Below are 25581 nucleotides of genomic sequence, written 5' to 3'. Positions count from 1 at the left end.
AAGGATTTCTGCTCTTCAGGGTCTCAGCATTCAAATGTCTGTTCAGAGATCTCTAGGTAAGTTTTTCTATCAGAACAAACCTACGGCATTTCTCCCAGATCATTTGTGTGTGTGTCCAGCTTTTATTCCAGCCGTGCAGTTAGTCCAATAAAAAAAATTACCATAAAAAATCCTTTCCCCTTGCACATGTGTATTACAAAAAATCCTTTCATTACTCAGTAATACAACAGAAATACAGTGCTACAAATACGGCATCTGTTAATCTAGAGTTCCAAATAAACATGAAATTTAAGTATAGACCAAGGCCCACATCCTAGATCTCTAAATGCAGTCTCAAAGTGTTGGGACTGGACAAAACTTATTGTGCAGTGCAGTGAATAAATTCACTACTTAAATCCAATACTTTTTCTTTTGCTATACCCAATATCAACCAGTGGCTATTTCAGACTTAAAGATATTGTAACCAAATCCTTTTCTTCGGCTTTAATTGTATACATTATGTTGCACAAGGCTTATAGTTATAAGACTGGAACTATATCCACCTGGAAAAGCTGCTTGACAACTTGTATTAGAAACCAAGCTAGTAATAACTCGTCAAACAGTTGTCTCACTTGGGTTTCATCTAGTTTACTTTCTAATCAGTACTGGGTACTTAAATCCTCCAAGATCAACGTTCTGGTACATTACGGGTCTGGCATATGGCAATCTCTCTCCTCTAAGAACAACATCAAGAAAATTTAGATAGACCGTGCTGTAGGGACTGTGAAAAGCTCATGAAAAAGTTAAATTCCTGTCACCTACTTCTCCAACTGGCTTCACACCTCCTTCTTTATTACATCAAAAATAAGCTGCTTGTCTTCATTTTCAAATCCCTTCAGCCTAAACCTCTTTACTGCACCTCTATCAGCTTTAAAAGATCAGTTCTCATTTTCAACCAATGTATGATGTGACCATAGTCCACTTTTTAGACTTTCAAAATAGAACCTGTGTATGCTCTTCTACGCTGTTTCCTCTTGCTCGAGAGAAGCTCTCTGTGAACAAGCGTCTGCAAAAAATCTGGTAATAGCTACGCTGCTGATGTGCTATGCCACAGTGACCACAGTTGTTTTACTGAGTCCTGATACTTTTGTCCTCCTGTATCTAGTTCTCTCTTATCCTTAGACTGTAAGGTCTTTGGGTCATGGTAGATCTTTTTGCTTACCTAGTGTAAATGAACTTTGCTTATGAGTAAAAGCCTGTGGTAGAACACTTCACACCCCCAGGCCCCCGACACTCCGTCACTGACTGCAGGATTGCTTTTCTCAGACAAGAAACCCCCCAAAATTAAAACCAATTTGAACAGATAAAAATTTGCAAGATAAAAATCATCCACACTGAACTGGGTTAAATATAGTTAAAACAGGGACTATGGATTCCTGTCTCTACCTAGATTAGCTTTTGTGACTGTCTTTGTTCCCACGGGTTCACTGCTTGTTTGCTTTTCTCCCCTAGCACTGCTCCCTCCCCCGCCATCTCCTTCTCCTCCCTCCTTTGTCTTTTGTATTCTAATTCCTTTCTCTGTCTTGCACTCTACTTTCTGTGCATCCTTTCACAGCATCTGATGAAGCAAACTTCAGTTCATGGAAGTCTGGCAATATGTTTATCTTAGTTAGTCTATACAGATGCATACTTACCCTGTTTTCTAACTTCAGATGGCTAGCTATCTCTTGATAACTAAAAAGGTACTGTAATACAACAATAATAATCCATTAAAGAACCTTCAGACTAACCATACAAACAAAAAACACTTGATTCATTATGACTCTAAATGAGAAAGACGGGTGGAAGCAGGCTTCCTGCATCATTTCACAAAGCCTTCAAGTGAGGGAAGAACTATTTTCTGTGACTAACTTTGATCTTCACTACTGTGTCATTGAGAGCTGAGTCAAATAAACAGATCCCTTTCCCACTGCAAGCTATGAGGATTTCTAGCTACAGTGGACTGCATGACATTTCAGACCCTTTTATATCCTGAAGTCAAACATTCTTATTTAAAGCTTTGGGCAGTTATGAATTACCCTCCAATAGGCAATAAAAGCTGTTGTAGGAGATATTACCAAATCAATAAAACTACAGCCCTTTGATACATGCTAATAAAATGTGTGCTTAGCAACACATTCCCTGGCACATGTCATTTGCAATAATTAAGTCAGGGAACAAGCCTAGAAGAAAAAAGACCATGGTACATTTATATTAAAGGAGCAGTGATAAAATCTGACTAATGTAAATCTGAAACTTTCACATTTTCATAACTATATAATGTTACTTTAAGGTTCCTGAGCTAAAGTCAAGCACTTAGACTGCTTCTTTTTATGATGATTACCACTGTAGACAAGTCCAGAAACCCTGATCTGGATCAGAGCCTCACTATATACTTTTCTAAACGGATGAGAAACTATGGTTCTGTGCCAAAGAATTTACCATCCAATATATTTACTGTCTAACCAAAGTTAACCATGAAGTGTAATTCAGCAATCTGCAACAAATTCAGTCAGTGCACAATTAACATAGTTCCTACTTCCTATTTTACTTGTTACCGGTTTTCCTCTGTGCTAGCCCAGAAGCAAAATTTTTAAAAATTGGCCTTTGAAACACTGTTTACTGGCACTTCAGAAAGTAGGATTTATATAAATTTTACTCAAATAGCTCCTGATAAAGTATGAGGCTAACAGCTGAAACAGGGAAAGCAAAAATATAAGAACAGTGAAGAGAGTATGTAAGGAGAACTGAGTGAAGTCACTGATATTTTTGTGCATACAGATGAGTGAAAAGTGACTGTCTAAAATCAGCAGTGTGTGATGTTACTGCTCTCTGATTCCATATTAAATGTGCTTTAGGAAACAAAATAAAACAACGCCCCACCCCAGCCGATCAGCTCCACAATATGGGATATGACAGTGAAGCACTGGATATTCTGCCATTAGTAAGACCTAAACAAAATATTTTATTTTAAACTGTACAAACCCATCCACCCCAGAGTAGCTGTTTGTGAAAGGCAAGCTGGCTGATGACCTCCTCCCCTACCAACAAGGGGCAAGATGCAATATTAGCCATCTACTGGGTGCAACTACCTTACAACGGCTGCATACCTGTCCATTTCTGATCCTGGTGCAACTTTTATTGCTGTACAAAACTGGTGACTTCACTATTTTCTCCATGCCTAGATCTGTGGTTTTCAAATGGGTGTATGTGTATCCTCAGGGGTATGTAGCACTTTGCCAAGGGGTACATGCCTAAATGTTAATAATGGTGGTGAAGCTTCTGACTGGTCAACACACACCCAGTAATGGTACTATGAGTTGATGCTGGTGTTGACATATTCTTTAAGGAATGAATATACAGCGAGTGCAGGGGTATGAGCATCAATATTTTGCAAGTATGTGGCAGAAGGTTCAAAGGCCACTAACTTAGATTATTTCAGAGTCCCTCTGGTTTCTTCTGAGGGAAGATATCCCTAACAACTCAACTGCTATTTATCAAATAATACAATCCATCTGGATGCCTCTTACCCATGCTAGCTTTGTGGGTTAGTTAACAGGATAAGAAAAAAAGCATAAATCTATTATTTTCATTAGAGGTGGAAGATGGACTGACAAATGCTGACACAAACTCCCGCATTCACTTGTGCTGCTGCATCCTTACAGACTGAGAGAAAGCAAAGGTGAACAAGTTGGTTTCTACCACAGGTTTCTTCACCACTCCCTTTTTCCTCTCCTTCAGTGTACCCCGGTTCTCAAAAGTTCAAATTAAAATCAGGGGGAACAGCTTACTACATCTGCAAATGCTTGTGGTGGGCAGGTGCAGATTTTTGGTAGCTCTGGAATGAAGTAGTGGGTACAAGTTTAACACATACATAGTTGTGTAGAAGAAAACCCTGAGAAAGGGAGAAGGAAACAGGCACAGTTAGGAAAAGCAATGAGGGAAAGATGGGAAAAAATTGAGAGTGAAAACAGAATTCTGAGGTTGGGTACATACAAACCAGAAATGAAGGGATTAAAGAAAAGGATCTAGAAACCTGAGAAAAGGAAGGAAGTAACAGAAAGAAACAATTAACTGAGGATCAATTTAAATGGTATATTTATGTATCTATCTATACTTTAAAAGCACATCTTTGGCTTTCTTCTTCTTCACAAATCCATGCTGGACTGTTACATGAAGCTTTTCTCCTCCTTTTTGTCCCTTTTTCTTTAATCTGCCCCTGGATATGGCTTACCTAGGAACAGCTGAAGATGCAGGCAGAATAGATTTGCTGAACAAGAAGGTGCCATTCTATGTACTCACTTTTCAGAGACCCACAATTAAACAAGAAGCACAACTGCACCTGACAAAAGCCCTCCCCCATTCAATCCTGCCAGTCTACCTCATATGAAGGCACACAACTTTCTTTCTCCTACAGCCACAAATGAACCTCCTCCTGGTGGCTAAAAAGCAGTTAAACCTTCTTGGAGGAAAGACCACTCCTACATTTCTTGCCTGGTGAGAGAGGGCTCACTATTAATGTTCTCACTGAAAACATATGGTGGGGAAAAGGTGTCATCAGATAGTTCTCCTTCCCTTTGCCGTGTAAGAGTGGGTATGTAGAAACTCTAGTTTCCATTTCATGGCAGGTCAGTTTAGGAGGGGGAAAAAGGAAAAAAAAACAAGCAAAAAAATAATCAACAGTAGGAGAGTGGATTTAGAAAAGAAGACCCAAGACCAAGAACTCACATCTTGCTATGTGAATCTAGACCCCATTAAAGTGGCAACATTTGCTGACCCAAAATGCATACAAGGGTTCTAAAAGTAACATTTCACCTTGAGTTCAAGATACAGAATTTCCTGTTTCTGAAACTGTTGTGATTTGGGTTAGAACTACTGTCAGTGACACAGAAGAAATTCATCTTCTTATCCTGTGAAAACTTGTTTGTTCTGACCAATATAAATTTTGTAGGTTCTGGAAATGCTTAGATTTTAGCCCCTCTCTTAGCATGCAGTTAAATTTACAACACAACTCTATTCCTATCCTTTTACAGTATTCCTGATATACGGAGACAAATATGGCATATAAGCATTTTAAATCAGTTTTACACATATACATGTACGTATATGCATATACTACACATCACACCAACACATAAAACAAAACAAAATATCATGCAAAGGCACTGAAGCAAAATCATTTAAAAATATGCCTCATGCTAGAGCACATATTTAGTATTCAGCAGAAAGACCCAGTGATCTTTGGGAAAATTAATTTGGGAATCAAAATACAAGAGCTGGAAACATTATCCTTTTCTTTATAGCACTTAATGACATTTTTATTTCACTTGTAAAGTACAGATCTGATTATATAAATAGTTAAAAAACAGGAAATATGTAACTAATTTTAATACTGCCTCTAAATGAATGTGTTACATTTCACAAGAAGGACTTTTAACTCTGATTGACTCTGTTCTGAAAAATTACTGCTAGGGTAACAGAAGACTTTCTTCCTTCTATAGGCAGTATTAAAATGAAACAGGGCAAGCAAAGGAAGAAAACAAAAAAGTTGTGTTCAAACATGCAAAGCCACACACTATAACAGAATTAGAAGCCTTAGAGGAAAACAAAGGGGTACCTACTTTCTGCTGCTAGAAGTCCTAGTAGGAAGGCAGCATTTGGACAAACAACAAACAGTATGAAGATTTCAGAACAAGCAAGTTATAAAGCTGCAACTTGGCAAGCTAGTTTAGCTACAAATACTATAAACAAGCAATATGACCAGAATTTTTATTTAAATTTTTAAAAGATTTCTACATGTGGGCCAAATGGTGTATGGAGGGAAAAAAATAAATTGATAATGGGGAAGGTAGCAAGGTAACCCCTCAGCACACACTAGGCACCTAAAACACCACATTTTTTCTGATGCTGGTTGCATCAATTTTTAAAGGTAATGTACATAAATTACTGCTAGTTTGACAATTCATAACCGATTCACTGAAAATGAATAAAAATGAAAGATTCCCGAGTGCTACACGGTAAGCTTTCATACTCTTAACTGTAATTAGTTTAATTTTTAGGAGGTGTAATACTGAATTACATTTATTTTGCAAGAGTTTTGGAGTTTAGGTTATATGGCACATTTGAAGGCATGCATTTGGCTTCTGTTTTTAATTAGCAGCATTATGGCACGATGATACAATAAATATGTCTTATTTCCACATTATGGAAGAGGAAGACAAACTCAAATAATTGAAAGAGGAAAAATACAAACACTAATTATGAAAAAGTACTATTTCAAATAGTTAAATCTAATATCAGCTAAAAGGTCCTTATGAAAAGTCTAATACAATTAACTATTTACATTGCACAGTCCATCAGCAATACTCAAATTTTCAGAATTCTTGTTATTTTTATGCCACATGGGGCAGGCAGCAGGGGGGCCAGAAACTAGGGTCAGGGAGGTGCGTGGAGTGTAAACTGGGGGCAGGCAACAGCGTGTACAGGCACCATGGGGAGGAAGGCAGCGGGGGGGCAGGGGTGAGTGGTGGTGTAGGGACAGGTGGCAAGGGGCAGGGGTCAAGCCATTGGCTCCCCACTACCTGCCCCCTTACCACCTTCCCCCTGCTGCTGCTTGCTGCAGAGTTGAGGCAAAATTTAAGATGAACCTCCAAGAATTAGATTGTAGACATGGAAAATTATAACAAATTTATAAATTTTCCATGTCTAGAATCTTATTATTGGGATTGTCTTAAATTTGATTATTTGATTTGTCTTAAATTTGATTTATTTAACATTAACAAGTGGGCTGTACCTTTCAAATGCTGATGGTCAAAAGCTGTCACATTATGCCCTTAACAAGCATATATAAAACTGGTGATCACAGTTTTTTCCACTACTATAATATATATTGCATTCTGTTTGGTGCAAATGGCGACCACTAGTATTTTAAACTCTAGACTAAGGAACGTATCTTGAAAGCTGTCTTTCATGGAAGGACTCATATGTGAAGTTACTCACAAATATGTTTGCAGCACTGAAGCCTAAGCCTAAGCCAGACATCTTTTTCATAGTGAAAGGCTAGCAGTTTGTGCTTTTTTTTAAAAAACTTTTTAGTGCTGGTCATGAAGCATTCCTATCTTGAGCTATCATTACTATGCCAAAATAGACTCTGAAGGAACAAACTCTTATGTGAGATTTTCAATTAACCTATAGTAACCCTGAATCAAAAATCATTTTCAAATCACATTAATAAAGAAAAGACAATATGAACTCAGTATCTTGCAATTAAAGGACCCAAAACCACAATGATGTAGGTATTAAACATTAGCTTCACATTTAGTAAGAAAGAGCTGCTTTTAAGTTAAGACATTTAGCACACAGCTCAGAAAGCAGAGGTGATCATGAAATTTTGCAAAAAGTTGTTAGTTTGCAGCACAGACTAAATGCGTACATCCTGTCAGTCAGTCTTTCAGATAACATGCTGCGGAATACTTTGTGGTTAAACTGAAACAATTATAAAATGCATTCATAAGAGTATTTAGATCCACTTGAAAGGAATGAAAACAAATGATGGAACATGAAGCTACTAACTCTTAGTGTATATATACACTATAACCAAATAACTTAAGAATGAGCTTATATTTTAAAAGTTTCCTAAATGAAAGATAGGGTTGGCTTTCCTTAAAATAAAATTTAAAAAAAAATCAACGAGCTGATTTTGAGCGTGGGTGGCACCCACTGACTTCAGTTAGTCTCACAGTTGTTCAGCAGTTCTGAAAGTCAGGCTACAAGAAGGCATTTCTAAATGAAAAGTCAAAGTATAGATTATGATTTTTGTGCTTTACTATTTATTAGCTAAGCACAGGAGTTTACTGTTGGGCTAAAACCCTGAATACTCTGAATCTCAGCAAATGACTCCAGTATCCATGAACAACAATCTTTTCCAATTCAGTCTCCAGAGCTAATAGTTCAAGCTATTTCATGACCTTTCTCTCCTTTATCTGATGCAGATGATCAAGGAAGTTAAATCTGCATAAATAAAATGCTTAATATTACAGTAATATAATGTAAGGGAAAAAAAGTCAACAGTTTTAATGTTGTTTGGAAGTAGTTTTAAAAAGCTGACCAGCTTCAGATCTTAGAGCTACCAAGTAAAGCATTAATAAAAGATGTATTCATTAAATTTGAATGCAAAATTATAAAGCATCTGTAATCGTAGTTGTTTACGGTAGTCCACTGTACTCCAAAAGAAGTCACTGAATGAAAATATCAGTGTTAAAAAGAAATCACTTTTGTATAAGAAACATTTAGCAAATTTTCCAGAAAAATCTATAAAGCCATTATCTTACTCCTTCAAATTCTTCATGACTCGCTTCTTACAGAGTTATCAGAACACTACCATTTGATTTACACCTTGTTGGTTAGTTGTAAATTGACACAAGTAAGCAGGTGTTAATTTACAGCTAATGGACAAGAGGCATACTTGTGTTGCTGTTACCTAGAGCACAGACTGTTTTTACTGCATATTTATATAGCATTCAGCAACAACAGAGTGCTGTTATAATTAAAAATAATAATTTGGAGCCACTCGGAATTTTTTTTCACAGAACTTGTATGTGAAGACTCTATGCGGCATTGCTCAGGTCGCAGTTGGAGTATTGGGTCCAGTTTTGGGCGCTGCACTTCAAGAGGGATGTGGACTACCTCAAAAGGGTTCAGAGGAGGGCCACTCGTATGGTTAGGGGCCTGCAGGCCAAGCCCTATGAGGAGAAACTGTGGGACCCAGATCTCTTCAGCCTCCGCAAGAGAAGGCTGAGAGGTGATCCTGTGGCCGCCTACAAATTCATTGGGGGAGGGGGACCGGGGGGGAAGGGAGGAATAAGGAACAGGAGATGCTCTGTTTACCAGGGTACCCCTTGGAGTAACTAGGAAAAATGGGCCACGAACTGATGGAGAGCAGATTTAGGTTGGACATTCGAAAGAACTTCATGGTCAGGGTTGCCAGAATCTGGAACGGGCTTCCAAAGGAGGTGGTGATCTCCTCTACCTTGGGGGTTTTTAAGAGAGGCTGGACAAGTACCTGGCTGGAGTTGTCTGACCCCAGTGCTCTTTCCTGCCCAGGGCAGGAGGTCAGACTTAATGATCTACTGAGGTCCCTTCTGACCCAAACATCTATGAATCTATGTCTAACTCTACAAATAATACATATATACATACATAGTACATTTGAACACAATGCAAGAAAATTCATTTCGATTGTTGTACTTCAGTACTGCATCATGTAATTAGCACAAACTGATTTCAAATTCCTGGAGTATTTATAAACAATAAGACGAGTGGAGTATCAAATAAAATCCTGAACTTAGAATCATTTTTTTTGTCTTCATATATTAACAGTACTTGCCTATGCAGTACTCTGACTGTAAAACTGAACCTCAGGATGGGTGAGAGTGAGAAAGCTACTTCAATGCTTTAGATATAAAATGAATTGCTTCAGCAGTTGGCGACAGGGACACTGGAATTTGAAACCAGGCCATGTACTGTGCAGAGCTCTGCTGTACTGCTAGCTTTGACAGAAAGCAAGATGATGGAGTATGCTCTTTAAGAAGCCTTGCTGGTAAAGGAAGGAACTAGTCAACCCAAAAGGATGTGCTGTTAGAGAGATGATTACACACTGTCCATTGGGCTGGATGGATAAAACAAGCTAATGCAATATCTAGGGGCCATGAATGAAAAGGATGTCAGTGGTGGTAGGAAATAAACTTCATTTTAAAACAGCAGACTATCTGTTTTAATTCCTGTCAGATTAAGTTATGTTTTGCTTTTGCTCACTGGACAACCCTGACCATTTGGGCAAAATACCCAACATAATCTTACACATGCTTGACTATTATCTATTTATTATAGTTTCCTTGTACCTCTGGCCATTACTCCACAGGTATGAGGTTCAAGGAGTCCTGAGAGCAAGAGCAATATCATAGACTGAGGTTAGTGAATCACTGGAAATTTTGTGCTACTGTGGCAAGAGCCAGAGGAGAACAGGATAAGATATTCTGAAAGTCTAACTAGGCATTCATACTATTGGATATTTATGTGTACTGCCGTCCCAGATGTAAAATGTAAAGTCATAACTATTCAGGCTGGGAATTAAAGGAACCTAAGAGAGTTAGATGCAATGTCTCTACCTGATATTCAGTTTGATGCCTAATTCTATTAACTTATTTTGAAAATGCCAGGGCTAAGAGCTAGTGTAATTGTTATAAGTAGGCTACAACATTTGAAAACACAGCTGATGCTTTTGAAGTGCTTTTGTCAGGGGTAGGGAAAAGGGGTCAAGTTGATTTTTATGCCTGTTTGAAGGGACTAGAAGCTGTCCTATGGCTCTTTTCCTGGAAGCCTGAGGAAGTTTATTCTACCTTAACTATCAGAGCTTATGAGCTTAGCAAATTCAAATTTTAAACCAGCTGCCAGGCACCAGGGAACATTTTTCCTCCCAAAAAATGTTTCTTGAACCTTGGGTTACAGTCTCCAAAGAAATCAATAGCTGATATCTTGGGAAACAGAAGCCTGGTTTAGTTCCCTCCCACATGAATTCAAACTACTGTGCCACTTCTTGCAGAGGTTAGTAAGGGGTGACAAGAGAGCCAGTCTGTAAGATTCTAGAGTGCACATACGGAAGTTTCCAAACACATGGTTGCTGGAAAAAAAAAAAGGGAAAACCCAGGCCTGTGACATCTACTGATGTCTGCAACCACATCACACAAATGAGGAAGAGGCATATCCTGTTGATATCGAGACAGAAAACTGAAATAAGGAACCTTAGACTTTCAGAACAGGAAAAGCTGTCATCACTACCCTATACACTTATTTTATCAGGACTGAGGAAGCATCAGGAAACAAGAAAACTCTCAATGTACTTCAAACAAAGCCAAGTCAGAACACCGAAATAAGATCTCTCTCTAAAAGAGCTACATCAGCAATACATTGAATAATCAAAGCCAGGTGCCTGAAGTGAAGTGCCTATATCCTGACTATTTAGGTCCCAGGCAGGCATACTTTAGACACAATTAAACAATTAATCATGATCTGGGGCTCCCCCTGTATCAGCAATATGGCATGTTTGGGATCTGAGCCCTGATCCCACAATTGTCTCCTGCCATGCACATGTGGCATGGCAGGAGGCATGACTGTTGTGATTAGAGATCAGATCCCATTGTGCCTTCAAATGAATGTTTATCAGGAGCCTTATACATCTAAATAACTGGTCCAAAGTTCCTGCTGGCTTCACTGAAGCACCATACACCTCTAATTCTCAAACTTTCTATTTTGCCCCCTAAATGTGCATTTTGGGTAGCCAAGTTTGAAAATGCTGACATTATGTTAGTTAAATGGAAATACTTTTAAAAAACATATAATTCATGTCAACCTATTTTCTGTACAGAATACATAAGAAGTCTACTTCCTCTGTTTTCCTCTACCAGTCCAGAACATAATTAAGTTCCTGAAACATATTCTAGGGTCAGCAACATATGTCTAGCCTATGGAGCCAGGGGACTTCAGCAGCCTGTTGTCACCAGAGGGCTTTAGCAGTGTTCCAGTGGCAGAGGGCTTTGCCCATGCCTGCACTGGAATGAGGTGGCTGGGAGCTGTGCCTGGGCTGTAGTCAGGGGCAGGGAGAAGTGGCAGCAAGGAAAAGCCCGAACTGGGTTGTTTTGACCCGCACCTCTGAAACGTTGCCAACTGCTATTCTAGTAAACTAACCTTTCAGGTTCTCTTTTGATAAATGCTATAATATCTGGGTTTAAAATACTATTTAGATTTTAAGAAAATTTGCAATAAGCACAAGTAATTCTGCTTGCCTCCAGTTATATAAAATGCTTATTTATACAAATCATTAACTGTCTTGTACAAATATTTTTTTTAACATGATTCTTTAAGAAAAGGAAAACAACACATTTTAGTTGATAAAGATGCACATAATGAAAAATATTAGAAGAAGGGAATCTGACGTGTACCCAATGACAGAAATCACAATTTGAAGAAACTCTCAGGCTTATGAAACATACACAGATAAATATAAAGACACACTTAGGCTTAATAAAAATCCAGAAGGCTGGCTTGTACCACTCTATAAAATTATTCTTTTAAAAGTTTTCCGAGTCATTAAAGCTACTGAAATCATCACATTTCAATTCTAACTTAACATACAGCTTTATGAAAGACAGAGAATTACCAAATGCACAGGACTGAAGTCAGTTAAAAAAACTGAATGAGAGAGAGAAGTATGCTTCCAATGAAATTATTTACCTGAGGAGGTAGGGTCTTCAGAGAAGTCTGGCAGCTCTTCAGGGGGATCCCCATAGAAGGAGTTGAACTTGTGGCTCGATACAGCTGCTAGTACTGCCCCCTGAATAAAAAACAAAAAGTCTAAGTTACCAGCAGCCGAGAAGCACAATACTTCCAAACATTCGCAGTCACTCAGAACGGGAGCACCCAAGATTCCCTGCACTGTTGGAGCGAGTAAACATGAAATCTCTCCTCTATCTACAGGGCCACATTACTGCAAATGACATCAAGCTGAGAGACCAAAGGTAGAGCTATTGTCTTGAAACCTCATAAGAAGATAATGGCTACTCAGAAATGAGCATGTTGAATGAATTAATGAGAAAGCAGGGTGCCATCTGTCATGCCAATGGCAGCCATCCAGGGGAATCCATTTGTCTTGCATGGTTAGAAAGGGACTGACAGTGTTAAAAGTCAACTACACTGCAATCACTGGGTGCAGAGGAAGAGTGGTTGAGGTGTCTTGCTAGGGCTCCAGACGTGCAAGTTCAAGCTTTGATGTGGTCTCCTTTGATCTCATTTTAGTTCAGACTTCAGGAGAGTATTAAACTAATCTGAGAGAATGAGTTATTGTGATAGAAATATCTCCACTCCCCACTTCATTTTGTAGTCCCTCAAAGTTCTTACCATTTTAAAAATGGAATAAATTAGAAAGCCCTCTGTCATATTTAAAAAGAAACAAATTCCCTTGCGTTTTTGGACTGTTACAATCAAATGGCACGATGACCTATTGTGATGCATCATGGAAGTATAACAGCAAATTTCTTAATTATGTAAACAACTCACACAAAGAAGAAGAATCTTTTAGTAAATCAACTACATATACATATGCAGAACAAATTTGCACTACGGCTGAAAGCAGCTGTCATCTTTAAAGTTTTAGTTATTTGTTTTAGGGGTTCCTTCCTTGGTAACACTGGTGTATCTGAGATGAAAGTTAAGCTTTTATGGACATGTTAGTTTTAACAGATTTATTAATTTCAAGGGCTGATTAATGAAGATTTCTGCCTAGAGTATTAACATCTAAAGACATACATTAAGGACTAGAACTTAATCCACCTTGCAGACATTTAGGCCTCTGGTAGACATAACACTTAGGACGTGATTAACCAGTTAATCATGTGTAAGTAATAACCCAACCACAAGTTCATGCAGTTAATGGTGTGATAAACAATGTGTATAAACCTTTGTGGCTGGTTCCCATTGTGCCTTAGACTGAACAAGTGGCCAGTGCTGATCAGATGATTGGCATGCCCAGCCAGGGGACCACCTGGCTTGCTACTTGACATGCTTCCCCTCCACTGGTAATAGAGTGTGATTGGGATCTGGTCCTCCATCCACAAATGTTTCTCCTGAAGATTGGCTGTGCTAGGATGCCTCCTGGCACAGCTGATTTTCTTCAGTTGGTGAAACATTGCTTGTCGTCTCATCTATTGATGCTACAGGACAACAGGCAACATTCTCCCAGGGCTTGAAAAACCCTGTCTTGTGTAATCTTGGAATTTCTGTGCAGGATTGGACCCTCAAGCCCTGGGAGTGCCTGCCTGGCTTTCCCTGCTTACTGAGATATGTCCCCAAAATCTCTAGGGTGTTCTGTAGTAAACAGGGAAACCCCCACTTTCCAGGCTTAATGAGACATGCCCTGAAGATTCCAGGGACATATGTCAGTAAGTAGGGAAAGCCAGACAGGTGCTTTTAGGGCTTATGAGGCCCAAAATCATGGAAGAATTCTGGTGTGCATAGCGTTGGGTTCCTCAAGCTCCCGAGGCACCTGCTCAGGCTGTAGTGCCATAAAGTAAATAGACATCTGCTGCTAAACAGAGACACTGATTGATACCACTTTCATTGTGGCCACTATCTGTGGGGCGACAAGAGGTATGGGCACCTGTGTGCTTAGCCTTTGTGCCACCATAAACAGTTTTATGGGGCCACAAATGGTGATGAAAGGTAACATCTATTTCCACCCTACGAGCTGCAGGTAAAGTGGACAGCTGCAGTTACAACCTCTTCTCTCCTCACCCACTCTGGGTAGGCTAAGCTTCAGATGGCAACCTGGAACAGTTTTTGAACTGCTTGAGCACAAGGACTGCAATTGTGATGCCTCCAGAGCAGGGATGCACAAAGTGAGACAAGGTTCTTTGAGTTTTCTTGTTCTCACTTGTGCACCTTATGTAGGGCTGGTTGTGGTCTATCCCTAGAGTAAGAAAAAGGAAATTACTTTGATAGAGTAATACAAATAAGGTGGTACAACTGTCTTCATCCTTTGAGAACAACTGCAATTCTGGAACACCGAGCAGTACTAATTGTTGCAACAAACAACTCATTATATTACACAACAACTAAAAAGTACTAAAGTTCGAAGATATGTTTAATTCTGGAAAAAGTCAGAAAACAGAAATGGACTCTCTTATAGTGTGGTACAGAAATAACTTTATGAAAATATGCTAAGGTCAGGCACCCAGAATGAATATTATGTGGGGAATTCCAAATTTAGATAATAATAAAGTACTAAGGGTACAAACAGATGTCATATTTATCCTAGGATGAACCATTTTATCAAAAGCAAACTGAAAATTTATAGACATCCATGGCTGTGTCCTGGGATAAATCCTACAAAGAGTTTCACTAATAAGAGGTAGTAACAGTTTAACTCAGGATATGTGAAGTATATCTGTAGTTATCTTGAAACTGTATCATTGAATTAATGGTAGAAAAGCAGCACTGCCTTCAGCTGCTCACACAATCCTGACTAGAAGGGAGATGTGCATACACACCAATCCTGAGATACTTTTATTTTGGGAAAAACACAGGCACAACTTTGCTAGGGCATTTCTTATGTGACATGAAGTTCAATGAATATCGAGTAGTTTCAGGAAACCTCCTGAATAACAATACAACAAAGTGTTGGGAAAACAGCATAATACAGTACCGAACATCTACAAAGTTCAAGAGGCTTAAGGTTGCTTTCAGAGCAACCTTAAGAATCAAACCAAGACCATGACCTGACCAGGAAAATACTGAGTGTAAAAATACTAGCTAACATGTTTTAACTAATACAGTTTAAAGCAGTATTTTGTAGGCAGTGTAGGCATTACGATTTTGACTCCCAATAAATCATCAGAGGATCCAAAGAGCTACAGACCTATCTCATTACTCTGCATTACATACAAACTTATTGAGTGCACATCATCCCAAGTAGAATAGACATCATTGATTCCCAGCTCCCTAAAGAACAAGCTGGCTTTTGAACAAAGCAGTGTATCACTGATCAAATTACATTACTAACATATGACATAGAAAACAGGTGCTGTCTTTATCAACCTCACAGCCACCCATGACACTATGGCATCAAGGCCTCAAATATTGACTGTCATAGAATACAGTTTCTCAGCCTTTTTTGTACCAGGACCCATTTATAAGCATCAGTGAACACTCCCAACCCAGTGCCCATCACTCCCAACCCACTGCTCCAGAACCAAGGGAAGGCCCCAAGCAACCCCTTGGAGGCTGGGACTCTGCCAGCCTGCAAGGGAAAAGCCACAGTTTCCCATGGTTTTCTCCTTTAAAGGAGAATCCATTTTTAGAGTTTGTTGATCCATTTTTAAAGTCTGATCACAACCCTTTCATATATTCTTGAGACCCACTTTTGGGTCATGACCCACAGATTGAGAAACACTGCTATGACACCTGACCGTAAGCCATGTGCTTTCATCATGAACATGATCTCCAGCAGATCATTCCAACTCAATACCAGCCAAGGAGAAAAAAAAATCAAAATACAAACTCTGAAGAATGGAGTCTCCCAAGGGTCAATGCTAGCAACAATACTTTTCAACGTATATACCTCAGACTTTAAATCAGTATTTTCACTTTTCCACCTGAAAAATCATCAAGCCACAACCACACTGACTATCAAGAGTAGGCAACCACATCCTTCCCCATGAGTATTACTCCAACCTACCTAGGAGTCGCATTAGACTGTTCCCTCACCTACAGACATCATATTCAGAAGGTTAGCAGTAACATCTCTGCACAGGTAGCAGCTGCCTTAAGATGTTTAGCCAGAACACCATGGGGTGTCAACTTCAAAGTGCTCAGAACCACTGCCCTTGCAATGGTATATGTCCCTGCAGAATATTGTGCTCTTCTATGATGCAGAAGTTGTCACATTAAAAAGCCTGACACTACTTAACTGCACTGAGACTCACAACAGGCTGCACAACTTAACATACTCCTTGTACTCTTGAGCACTAAGCCAAGTGATATAGAAGACATATCCTAGCATTACTACTCCCAATATAGGCAAGAGATGATGAAAATCACCTGCTCCAACTCTTAACTGAAGATGCAAACTGATGGAGGCTTAAGAGGCTTAAATGTCAGAAATTGTTTGTACATGAAGCTCCTGGAAAAGAATGGGGATGCTGAATCAATCTTATGGACCATAACGGAGTAGGCCAACCGCTGGTAAAGGTCAGATCTATTTCTACAGTATTTTATACCAACACCAAACAAGAACCCCACTGGGTACAACCTTGACAGAGAAGCATGGGTCAAGCTGAACAGCGTGAGACCCAGATACGGATGCTTCAAAATACCACTTCACAAGATGAACATCTTGGACTGTCCCGTTTGAATGCAACGCTCAACAAACAGCACAGCATTTAATTAAAATCTGCAATCTTTACAAATGCACAGATGGGGTAAATGGAATCCACACATTGAGTGATAATACTAGACAGTGGCTCATAGATCTGGGAAGAAGTAGTATAGGTATGGTAAGGTGTGTTTAAAAATGCACTTCCATATCATATTTAAGCCTCGATGGAAATTATTAATCTATCAAGAAGCATGACCTTTAATTCATTCCCACTTGTTACTCAGGTACAGATTTCCCCCCAAAAGTAAAAATTCATCTGACTGTGGATTTTGTTACAAATGGTAAAACTTGGCATGGCTTGATAAATGAGTTCTTGAATCTTTTGGTGAACCTAGACAAGGTTCAAGTTGAAACCCTTCCTGTATGATGATTCTGAATGGAAACTATGTAGTGTTTTCACAGAATGGCAGCATTCTTTCCCATAAAACTGGAAATTGCTCCTATATGCAACTAAAAGCTTAGGGGACATATCTGAAAGTACCCCTTTGTGAAGAAGTACAACCTACCCCCAGAAAACCAAAGAGAATCATTATATCCTTTATGAACACCTTATCGTGGACTTCCTTATTTCATGTTGGTTAAAGACAGACAGATGTTTATTCTTTTGTTGTCCTGATACACCTGATGTTTCATGTCCTGATACAACTGAGGACATGAAACATACAACATCACAACTAAAATTTAATATTAAAAATTAAAATATACTCTGGCACATGAAAGACAGAATTTTGTAAACTGGTTAATGCTCTAAAGGACCAAAACAGACTGCAGTAATAGTTTTCATAGTTTAAAAGTTATGCTTAGAATTTATTAGGAAAAAGAAAAAAACAATTCCTTCCCCACCATGAAAAAGTACTCTTAGTCCAACTTCAAAGACTAAAGAAGAGATGGACCAATAAATAAATCTTCTACCTCAGAGCCTAACAATTGTATACTGAAAAAAGTGTTAGACTAATAAATATTTGTGGGAATTTGCAGACTTCGGGGTTTTGATGACGAGATAGGGAAGTGGTGTCAGAGGCAAGCAAGACAAGAAAGTACTTGGCATGCTGGTGCAAGTTCAATCGAGTTTGTATGTGTAACTTGCTGGAGGATCTGCTTGTCGTGCACTGGACTCCTCAGCCACTCAAGAAACTGTGGTAAGCTACCAAAGGCACAACCTCCATGGTCTCCTGAGATCAGTGGCTGCCAATGAGAGATCTTCAGACAGATGCGTTTTTCTAATTTCTCTTACAGTATAGCTGGTTTGTGTTTGTCCCAATATCTTATCTTGATTCAGGACAAGATAATCTGATTTTAGCCAATTACACCATTTCAAACAGATGCAGAACAATAAACCAATGATCACTGGACTAAATTAATATTTCAAACTTTATATTTTGGACTGATTTAATTTTATAAACACTCAACTTCAAGTGAAACCAGAAGACCAAAATGAGATGATTAGTGACTTTGGTATGACACTGAAACAAATTAAAGCACTGCTGGCATTAATTTCAACTCCTGCTGTTTCATCATTTGTAGATAAATGGGGTCTCTGATACTTACACAAAGTTTCATTCAAACAGAATCTGGTATTAGATTTTCTTTATATTTTAAAAATTAAAAAGCTATAAAAATTCAAGTTACTACAATTACATGTCTTAATGTCAGATTCATTTTACCTTTAGTTTCCTTCTTGCATTGAATTTTCTCAGTTGTTCTACTGTTTCTGGGAGGTGGATCTTGTATGCATAGCGATCTCTCTCCTTAAAAAAATTAAGCACTCTTATTAAAGTATTCCAATATAAAACATTAAGAAATTAGCCAAGAGTACACAATAAATAATCATAAAAGAAGTTGGGAATTGATTCAATAGAAGGAAGCCTCAAAGAAGCTTTTGATACAAGCTGAAGTGCTTGGATTCCAGAATGGGCAAAAAAAAGACACCAAAAACAAAACAAAACAAAAAAAAAGCACGATGGTTTCTTAAAATGAAGAATTACAAAAGAATTCAAGTAAAATAATTTGGGACACCAATGAGTTCTGCAGCCTTTATGTTGTATTTTATTTATATTTATTGTAATAGAAAGTTTTGAACTCAAGAATAGAACACACAGTATGAGTAAAAAGATATCTATACCATATCAGAAATTATAAGTTTTAAAAGGCAGTCTTAGGGGGAAAAGGCACTCTGATTCAAAGTTAAAGCTAGTGGCACTATGCAGATCAATATATGCATAAGCATTCTTGTTTTGTCTTAAGTATTTCAGAATGTCATTAATAAGACTAGATAGGAGCAATCACACAAGTCTTTTAAAAACACCTCATTGTATGCAATGTGGACCACAAAGCAGAGACAAATATTTTTCTTAACTGTTTGATTTTAAAATTAAGTGGTTAAAATATAATGTACTGTAGTTGCTTTCATACATTAATACTTTCATAATTTAAATAGAAAGTAATTATGACGCAAATATTCATTCTGGTAACATATAGTGATCTGTGTAACTGCAGGTTCCTTTCTTCAATACTATAAATTTACAATTAAGCATGGCTGTCAAACTCATCTGGCCCCGCGGACTGAATGAATGGTGTGGGGCTGGTCCACAGGCTGAATTGGGTCCACAGACCCCCTCTCTCCTTCCTCAGCATACTGGTTCTCATTTCAGCCAGTCTCAGACCTGTGCTGCTTGTGGTGCAGATCCTGAAGCAGCTGAAACACCTGGTACAGTCCAGCCAGGGGCACATAGTGCAGATCCCAGAAAGGCAGAAGCAAGTGTTAATGCTGCATATGGTATACTCATCCCAATGGGACTGCACCACAGGAGGTGCCTGTTCTGGCAATGGTGTCACAGACAGTGTCCACTTCAGCCCATCTGGGACCTGTGCTACATGGGGTGCCTGAAGGCATCGAGTGCAGTGCGGGTCCTTGACTGGCTGGAGCAGGTGCTGTGTGAGGTGCAGTTCCTGCTCTGGCTGGTCTGAACTCTACGCTACATGGTCCCAGCTGGACTGTGCTGTTCTCCTTTCTTCTACTTAGCACAACTGTCTGCACCTTAACACCCCCCCCCCGTGGCCCATAAGAAACAATTCTACTCCTGTAGACATGAGGGGCTCAAGTCAGCAAGGTCCCAATCACTTGGGTCCCACCAAGGTAAAGCACGTAAATAAGCATCTGTGTTCTTAAAACCTGATGTATAATTTGAAGAGCACAAGCAAAAAAAAAAAAAAAAAAAATCAACCCTTCATTATTTCTAAGGACATGAAACTTTTGATATGCTACCCTGCTACTTTTATTACCTTCAGCCAAGGATGATTCAGTGCCTCATAAACTGTTATCCTTTCAGCTGGGTCCAGCATTAGCATGCGGCGTACCAGGTCTTTGGCACTTTCAGAGATATGGCTCCATTGCCTAGGATTCATCTGGTTATAAGTGAAGAAAAACAAAGTATCAAAGCACAGTTTTGTCTCAGTGAGCAGTAGAGGTGTAAGGTACTGGTACTCTTGTCAATATTATGTCTACAAACATACAAAGAAGTGTTATATCAAATTTTTAAAAAATGTACACATAGGACATTAAAAAATTGTACAGCTAGTATGACTGATATTAAGATATAATTCTTCCATCTATGCTATATTTTCTGCAGGGAAAATTCACCCATCCCTGCACAAAGCAAAAGTAATCAGGGTTTGTCTGATAGCGAAATGCATGATGGGATGAAATTTATCCCTCAGTCTGGCACAGAAGCTGCACAGTTTGATCACTCAGAGATGAAAGCACATTTGGTACGTCAATCACTAAACCCACCTCTCCCCACAATTTATATTTTTGTGCCATTTTTATAGATGTTATAGTCAGAATGGATGTGCTGTTAGTAAGCAACAACACAGCAAGGCAATGCATGGTACAATCACATTTTTTGAGTGGATTCAAACTTGTGCCTTTAATTATTCAAAGGGACCATATCAAATATGATCATGATCAATTAAGCAAGTTTACACATGATTATTCCTTTAGGGTACTTTGATACAAATTTTAATTTAATTATAATTTTATGTTTTCTTTGTACAGTGCCATTTTAATTATTCTAGGTACCATATAAATCAAGGAAAAAATAAAATCAGTTAAAACTTGGCCAAATAGAACCGGGATCATTTAAAGAGAGTGAAAGTGATCGATTTTCATTTAAAAAAAACAAACAAGTTTTTAACTGTACTTCAGTTTAGCTGTAGGCATACTTATTTACCCTTGAAAGCTAGCATTAACAGTTCTCATTAGGCAGCTTTTTTACTTTTAGCTATGATGAAAATAAGGCAAGGGTAAGCCTGTATTTTGAAACCCCTGCTATATTCACCGAGTGGACATGCTACTGTGGAAACAGGAACAGAAAAGGAACCCTGGAGTTAGCAGAGACAAGGTCTTGGCTACCAGTTACAACCTTTGATGGTTGTGAAAGAAAGAGAAAGTTAATTTTCAAGTTCTGAGAAATTTCTGGGAGTTTAAGAAAATTCCCAATTTGCATGCAGCAGCTGTTTCACTGTAACTGTTATATGTGTATAAGCCTGTAACCATGTAAATGTAGTAAAAGCACTACAACTTTAACCTTGCTTTACTTGGGGTCCAAGTTGGTATGATTTAGCTCTCACTTGTACCCCTGCAAGCTCATGCTACACACAAATTCTCTGTTTAAAAACCTTGAACGTGGAAGCAGGAATTTTTACAGGATATTTTACACCTTTAAAGAAACTGCAGCATAATATCAAAGGCAATTTCAAGGTCTCAGTATCACATAGTAGTAACTATTATAATGCAGAGGCTCCTGGTAGAATGCACATACACTTGAAGCGGCTTCAAATAGGGAGGGGGAGCTGTTGCTCAGGAGTGTCCACTGGCTGTTCTGTTGCATGTCTGCGCATGAGCTTCCAGAGGTACAAGTGAGACCTAATTGCACCAACACTGACCACAGATAAAGCAAAGTTAAAGTTGTAGTGCTTTTGCTACACTTACATGGTTACAGGCTCATACATATGGGATCCACAGTTACAGTGGAACAGCTGCTGCATGCTCTTGAGCAGCAGCTCCCCCTCCCCTTCTGAAGCCACTTTGTGAGCTTCTTGTGCTCTTGGAGTAGGGGGCTCTGGGTGAGGGGAATGGAAGGACTGCCTTTCTGGGCTACTGCTACTGCTGTAGCAGCATTGGCTCTGCTCTGGCAGCAGCAGCTCCACAGCTGGGCTCCTTGGGAGCTGTCCTTAAGTGCCCTATTCTCCCTCGCACCCCCACCGCCCCAATTACATGTATATTAGGCACAAGGCTGTGCCTGCTCTGGGCAAAGGTTCCCAGGGGTGGGGAGTGTGAGGCCCCCATTCTGCTTGCTCCACTTGCACCCCAGATATGAGTACTTGGTGTTGCACTGCCCTGCCCTACTCCTACGGCAGGGCAGTGGGTAGCAGCAGAGGCAGCATAGGGCCAAGACCCCAGGGGTGATTCTAGTGCCCTTTGTAATTTTTTGGTGCCCAAGGGAGATGCCCCACTCACCTTGCCCCAGTTGCACTACTGATGCATTTGCCCATACCCTGACATGTACTGTTCCTATGCCTGAAATATAGATAAGCGAAGGATGCAACGGTAGCCTCTACCTGGCTTTTTGGCTTTTCTTCTACCGGAGTACAGTAACATCAATATTTCACAAAGATACTGGACACTGACATTTTAGTGGAGGTGTGCTCAACCTCCAGCACATGGGTCAAATGTGACCTGCAGAGCCATTGCATCTGTGTCAGGAAACTTGACAGCAGAAGAGCAGTGGCCATTAATGGCCACCCTCTCCTACAAAATTACCAAACCCCAAACCCCGTGTGCCTACTTGGAGCCAAGCTGGGCCCTCTTCCCCCCCATGAGCTCAGGCTGCGTCCCCTTTCCCCCATGGAGCCGAGATGGAGCCAAGCCATGCTGCCTTCACCCCTCCCACCCCCACTAGATCATGCATCTCCACCCCCCTTCTTATGGGCCTGGGTGAAGCACCCCTCCCTCCCCCACATGGCTGGATGGTGCCTGCTGTGCTGACCCCGGATGCTGGATCAGAACCACTATCTGTCGCGCTGGGAAAAAAGGTTGAGTACCACCGCATTAGTGGATCTTTGTTCTTTTCTACAAAGAATGCCTATGGCAACATTTTGTGTAATACTCTTACCACTTGTTAATATACAGAGTGATTCTGGAATATACAAATGAGCAGAACTAGCTAAATGATAGCTTTGTGTTCCCATGATGCTGAAGAGTGCTGTGAAACATGTATCGTGCACGGACTGTAGTTTGTTCACAATTCGCTGTAGTTTCTTATTAAGCAGTTATCAGTGCTTTCATAGCTTATCATTTGGAATCATTAAAAAAACATGGCAGAAGGGGGGCCTCAATGTTATCTAGTCCAAGCCCCTTCTCAAAGTAGGATTATTTGTCTATAAATCATCCTAGACAAAGGTCTGCCTAATTTGCATTTAAAAACTTCTACTGATAGAAATTTTACAGGTAGAATGTTCTTCCAGCATTTCCCAACTTCCAGGTGTGCCACAATCTCGCGGGGGGGGGGGAGTTGGCTACAGCCAGTGCCACCACCTCGCCCTGGCCAAGCCTGCACCAATACCCACCTCCGCTGTGCGTTTGGCCGCTTACTGCACCCCCCGCCCCCGGTGTACTGTGGGATGGAAAAGGTTGGGAAACACTAAGCTAACCTATACCTCTCTTGTTGCAATTTTAAGTCCATCATTTCTTGGTCTGTACAGAGAAAACAAAAGAATGATAGCCATTCTTTTTAAAAAACATCTATGTATCTGAAGGATGTTACACAGTCTACCCTCCTCTGTCTTCTATTCTCCAGACTAAATAATCCCAGTTCTTCTAACTTTTTCTCATATATGTTGTTCTCTAGAATCTTTTGTTCTCACTGTGATTGTTTTCAGGTGCAGCCTCTATCTTCTATGAAGTACAGGGCCCAAGACTGGGGAGAAAGTTTTTCGGATAAAGTCTACCCACTGTGGAACAGAATGGAAGAACATTTCCTACAACTTGCTTACAACACTCCTGTTAATACATTCCAGCACGCTACATGGCTAAATAGCATAAAACTGTTTCAGAACATTCAGCTTGTGATCCAGTATAACCCTGAGCTCCTTTTCTACAGTTCTGAAGTCTAGACAGTTGTTCCCTGGGTTTTTTTTGTGCATCTGGTATAACAGACATTAAAAAGAAATGAGTGCAATACCATTTTTGCTAAAGTAACCAAATATTTTAATGTTTGGTATTAACATTAGCTATGACATTTATATTGAAAATTCAAACAAATGTAATAAGCTTTTCATATAGACATACTAGGTATTACGCAGAATTTTCTCTCTATCAACCTATGTACCTATTAGAGAATACATATTATGTAGTGAGGTCTCAATCTTAAAAAGGACTTAAGAATAGAAGTATTCTCACTGGAACCAGTACAGAAATCCAGGGCTGTATGCTGATGCTAATTTAATTGCTTAAGCTGAATATAAATGTTAAGTACATATACGACACGGACAAATGGGTCAGTACTGCTGGCATTATCCTTCTTTGAAACGACAGTGCTTGCTCAGGTAGAACTTTGCAATGGTATTCAGGTAGGCTACACACTGAAAACAACTTGCACAAATTTTCATAGACGTTTTAAATAACTGAAAAAGTGATCACGTACACTGTCATTTACCTTGTATTTTCCTTTAATAATGCCTTCAAACAATCGTTCCTTGGTTCCATAAAAAGGCAAACAACCACTTAGTAGAATAAAAAGGATCACTCCACAACCCCACACATCTACAGGCTTCCCGTAAGGCTCTCTTTTAACCACTTCTGGAGCCATAAAATGAGGTGTTCCTACCCGTCCTAAATGGAAAGAGAAGCAAAACTGAGTCAAAGTGGTACATTTCAAACATGAAAATAAAGTTAATAGAAAAGGAATGAATGTACATTAAGTTAAAAAGTTGAATTTGTGATGAATCTTTCAATAAAACTGTTTTGAAACATTTTGTCCACCTTCTAAACATATTCAATATTTGTGAAATGTGTCAGATTGAACTAATTTTGTACCTTGATTTACCCATCTACAAATTGAGTAAAATATTAATTTACCTAAAAGACGTTATAAAATGGCAGTTATTTAAAAGTTGTGAGAGGCTTCATTAAACTTTGGAAATTAAAGATCTTTATTTAATCACAAAACAGATATGAGGAGAAACTGTACTACTCCCTCTTAAATATTTTACCCAAAGTTTCTCAAATCTGATTTAAAAAAACACCAAGTAAGAATTGCAATGTCTCTCTGTCTCTTTTCTGTTCTGTTTTTTTCCTACATACCTCTAGGTATCAGGTGGCTCGTCAATGCTGTGATGGTGGGGTAGATGGAGCGTCCCACAGGAGCGTGGGGGAGAAGGGGTGTCCCCCAGTGCACTCAGCAGCAGACCTCGAAGTGTACCAGAAGCACTTTTGGTCTACTTCCAGGTCTACTAGTAAGCATGCTGAGGGGCACCCCCGTGCTTGTCCGGCTCAGCAACTAATGCTTCCTGGATCGGGG

General features: G+C 39.4%; 1 protein-coding gene across 13 annotated transcripts in view; it reads right to left on the bottom strand.

Moving 5' to 3' along the window:
- Positions 1–25581, bottom strand: part of CASK (calcium/calmodulin dependent serine protein kinase) — a 387068-nt gene that overhangs the window by 119570 nt on the left and 241917 nt on the right. For 6 of the 13 annotated variants that reach the window (XM_019529070.1, XM_019529074.1, XM_019529076.1 and 3 more), the window contains 5 exons: positions 24706–24893; positions 20285–20407; positions 18667–18750; positions 12307–12406; positions 5640–5657 (listed from right to left, as the gene is read on the bottom strand). In XM_019529070.1, coding sequence (XP_019384615.1) covers positions 5640–5657; positions 12307–12406; positions 18667–18750; positions 20285–20407; positions 24706–24893 — 513 coding nt within the window. The remainder of the gene's footprint in view (positions 1–5639; positions 5658–12306; positions 12407–18666; positions 18751–20284; positions 20408–24705; positions 24894–25581) is intronic. The other 7 variants (XM_019529071.1, XM_019529075.1, XM_019529077.1 and 4 more) reach the window with 3 other exon arrangements.

This window comes from Crocodylus porosus, unplaced genomic scaffold (genome assembly GCF_001723895.1).
Source record: "Crocodylus porosus isolate Cpor-Errol unplaced genomic scaffold, CroPor_comp1, whole genome shotgun sequence".
Classification (NCBI taxonomy): Eukaryota; Metazoa; Chordata; order Crocodylia; family Crocodylidae; genus Crocodylus; species Crocodylus porosus.
This window is presented reverse-complemented; position numbering and strand designations above follow the sequence as displayed.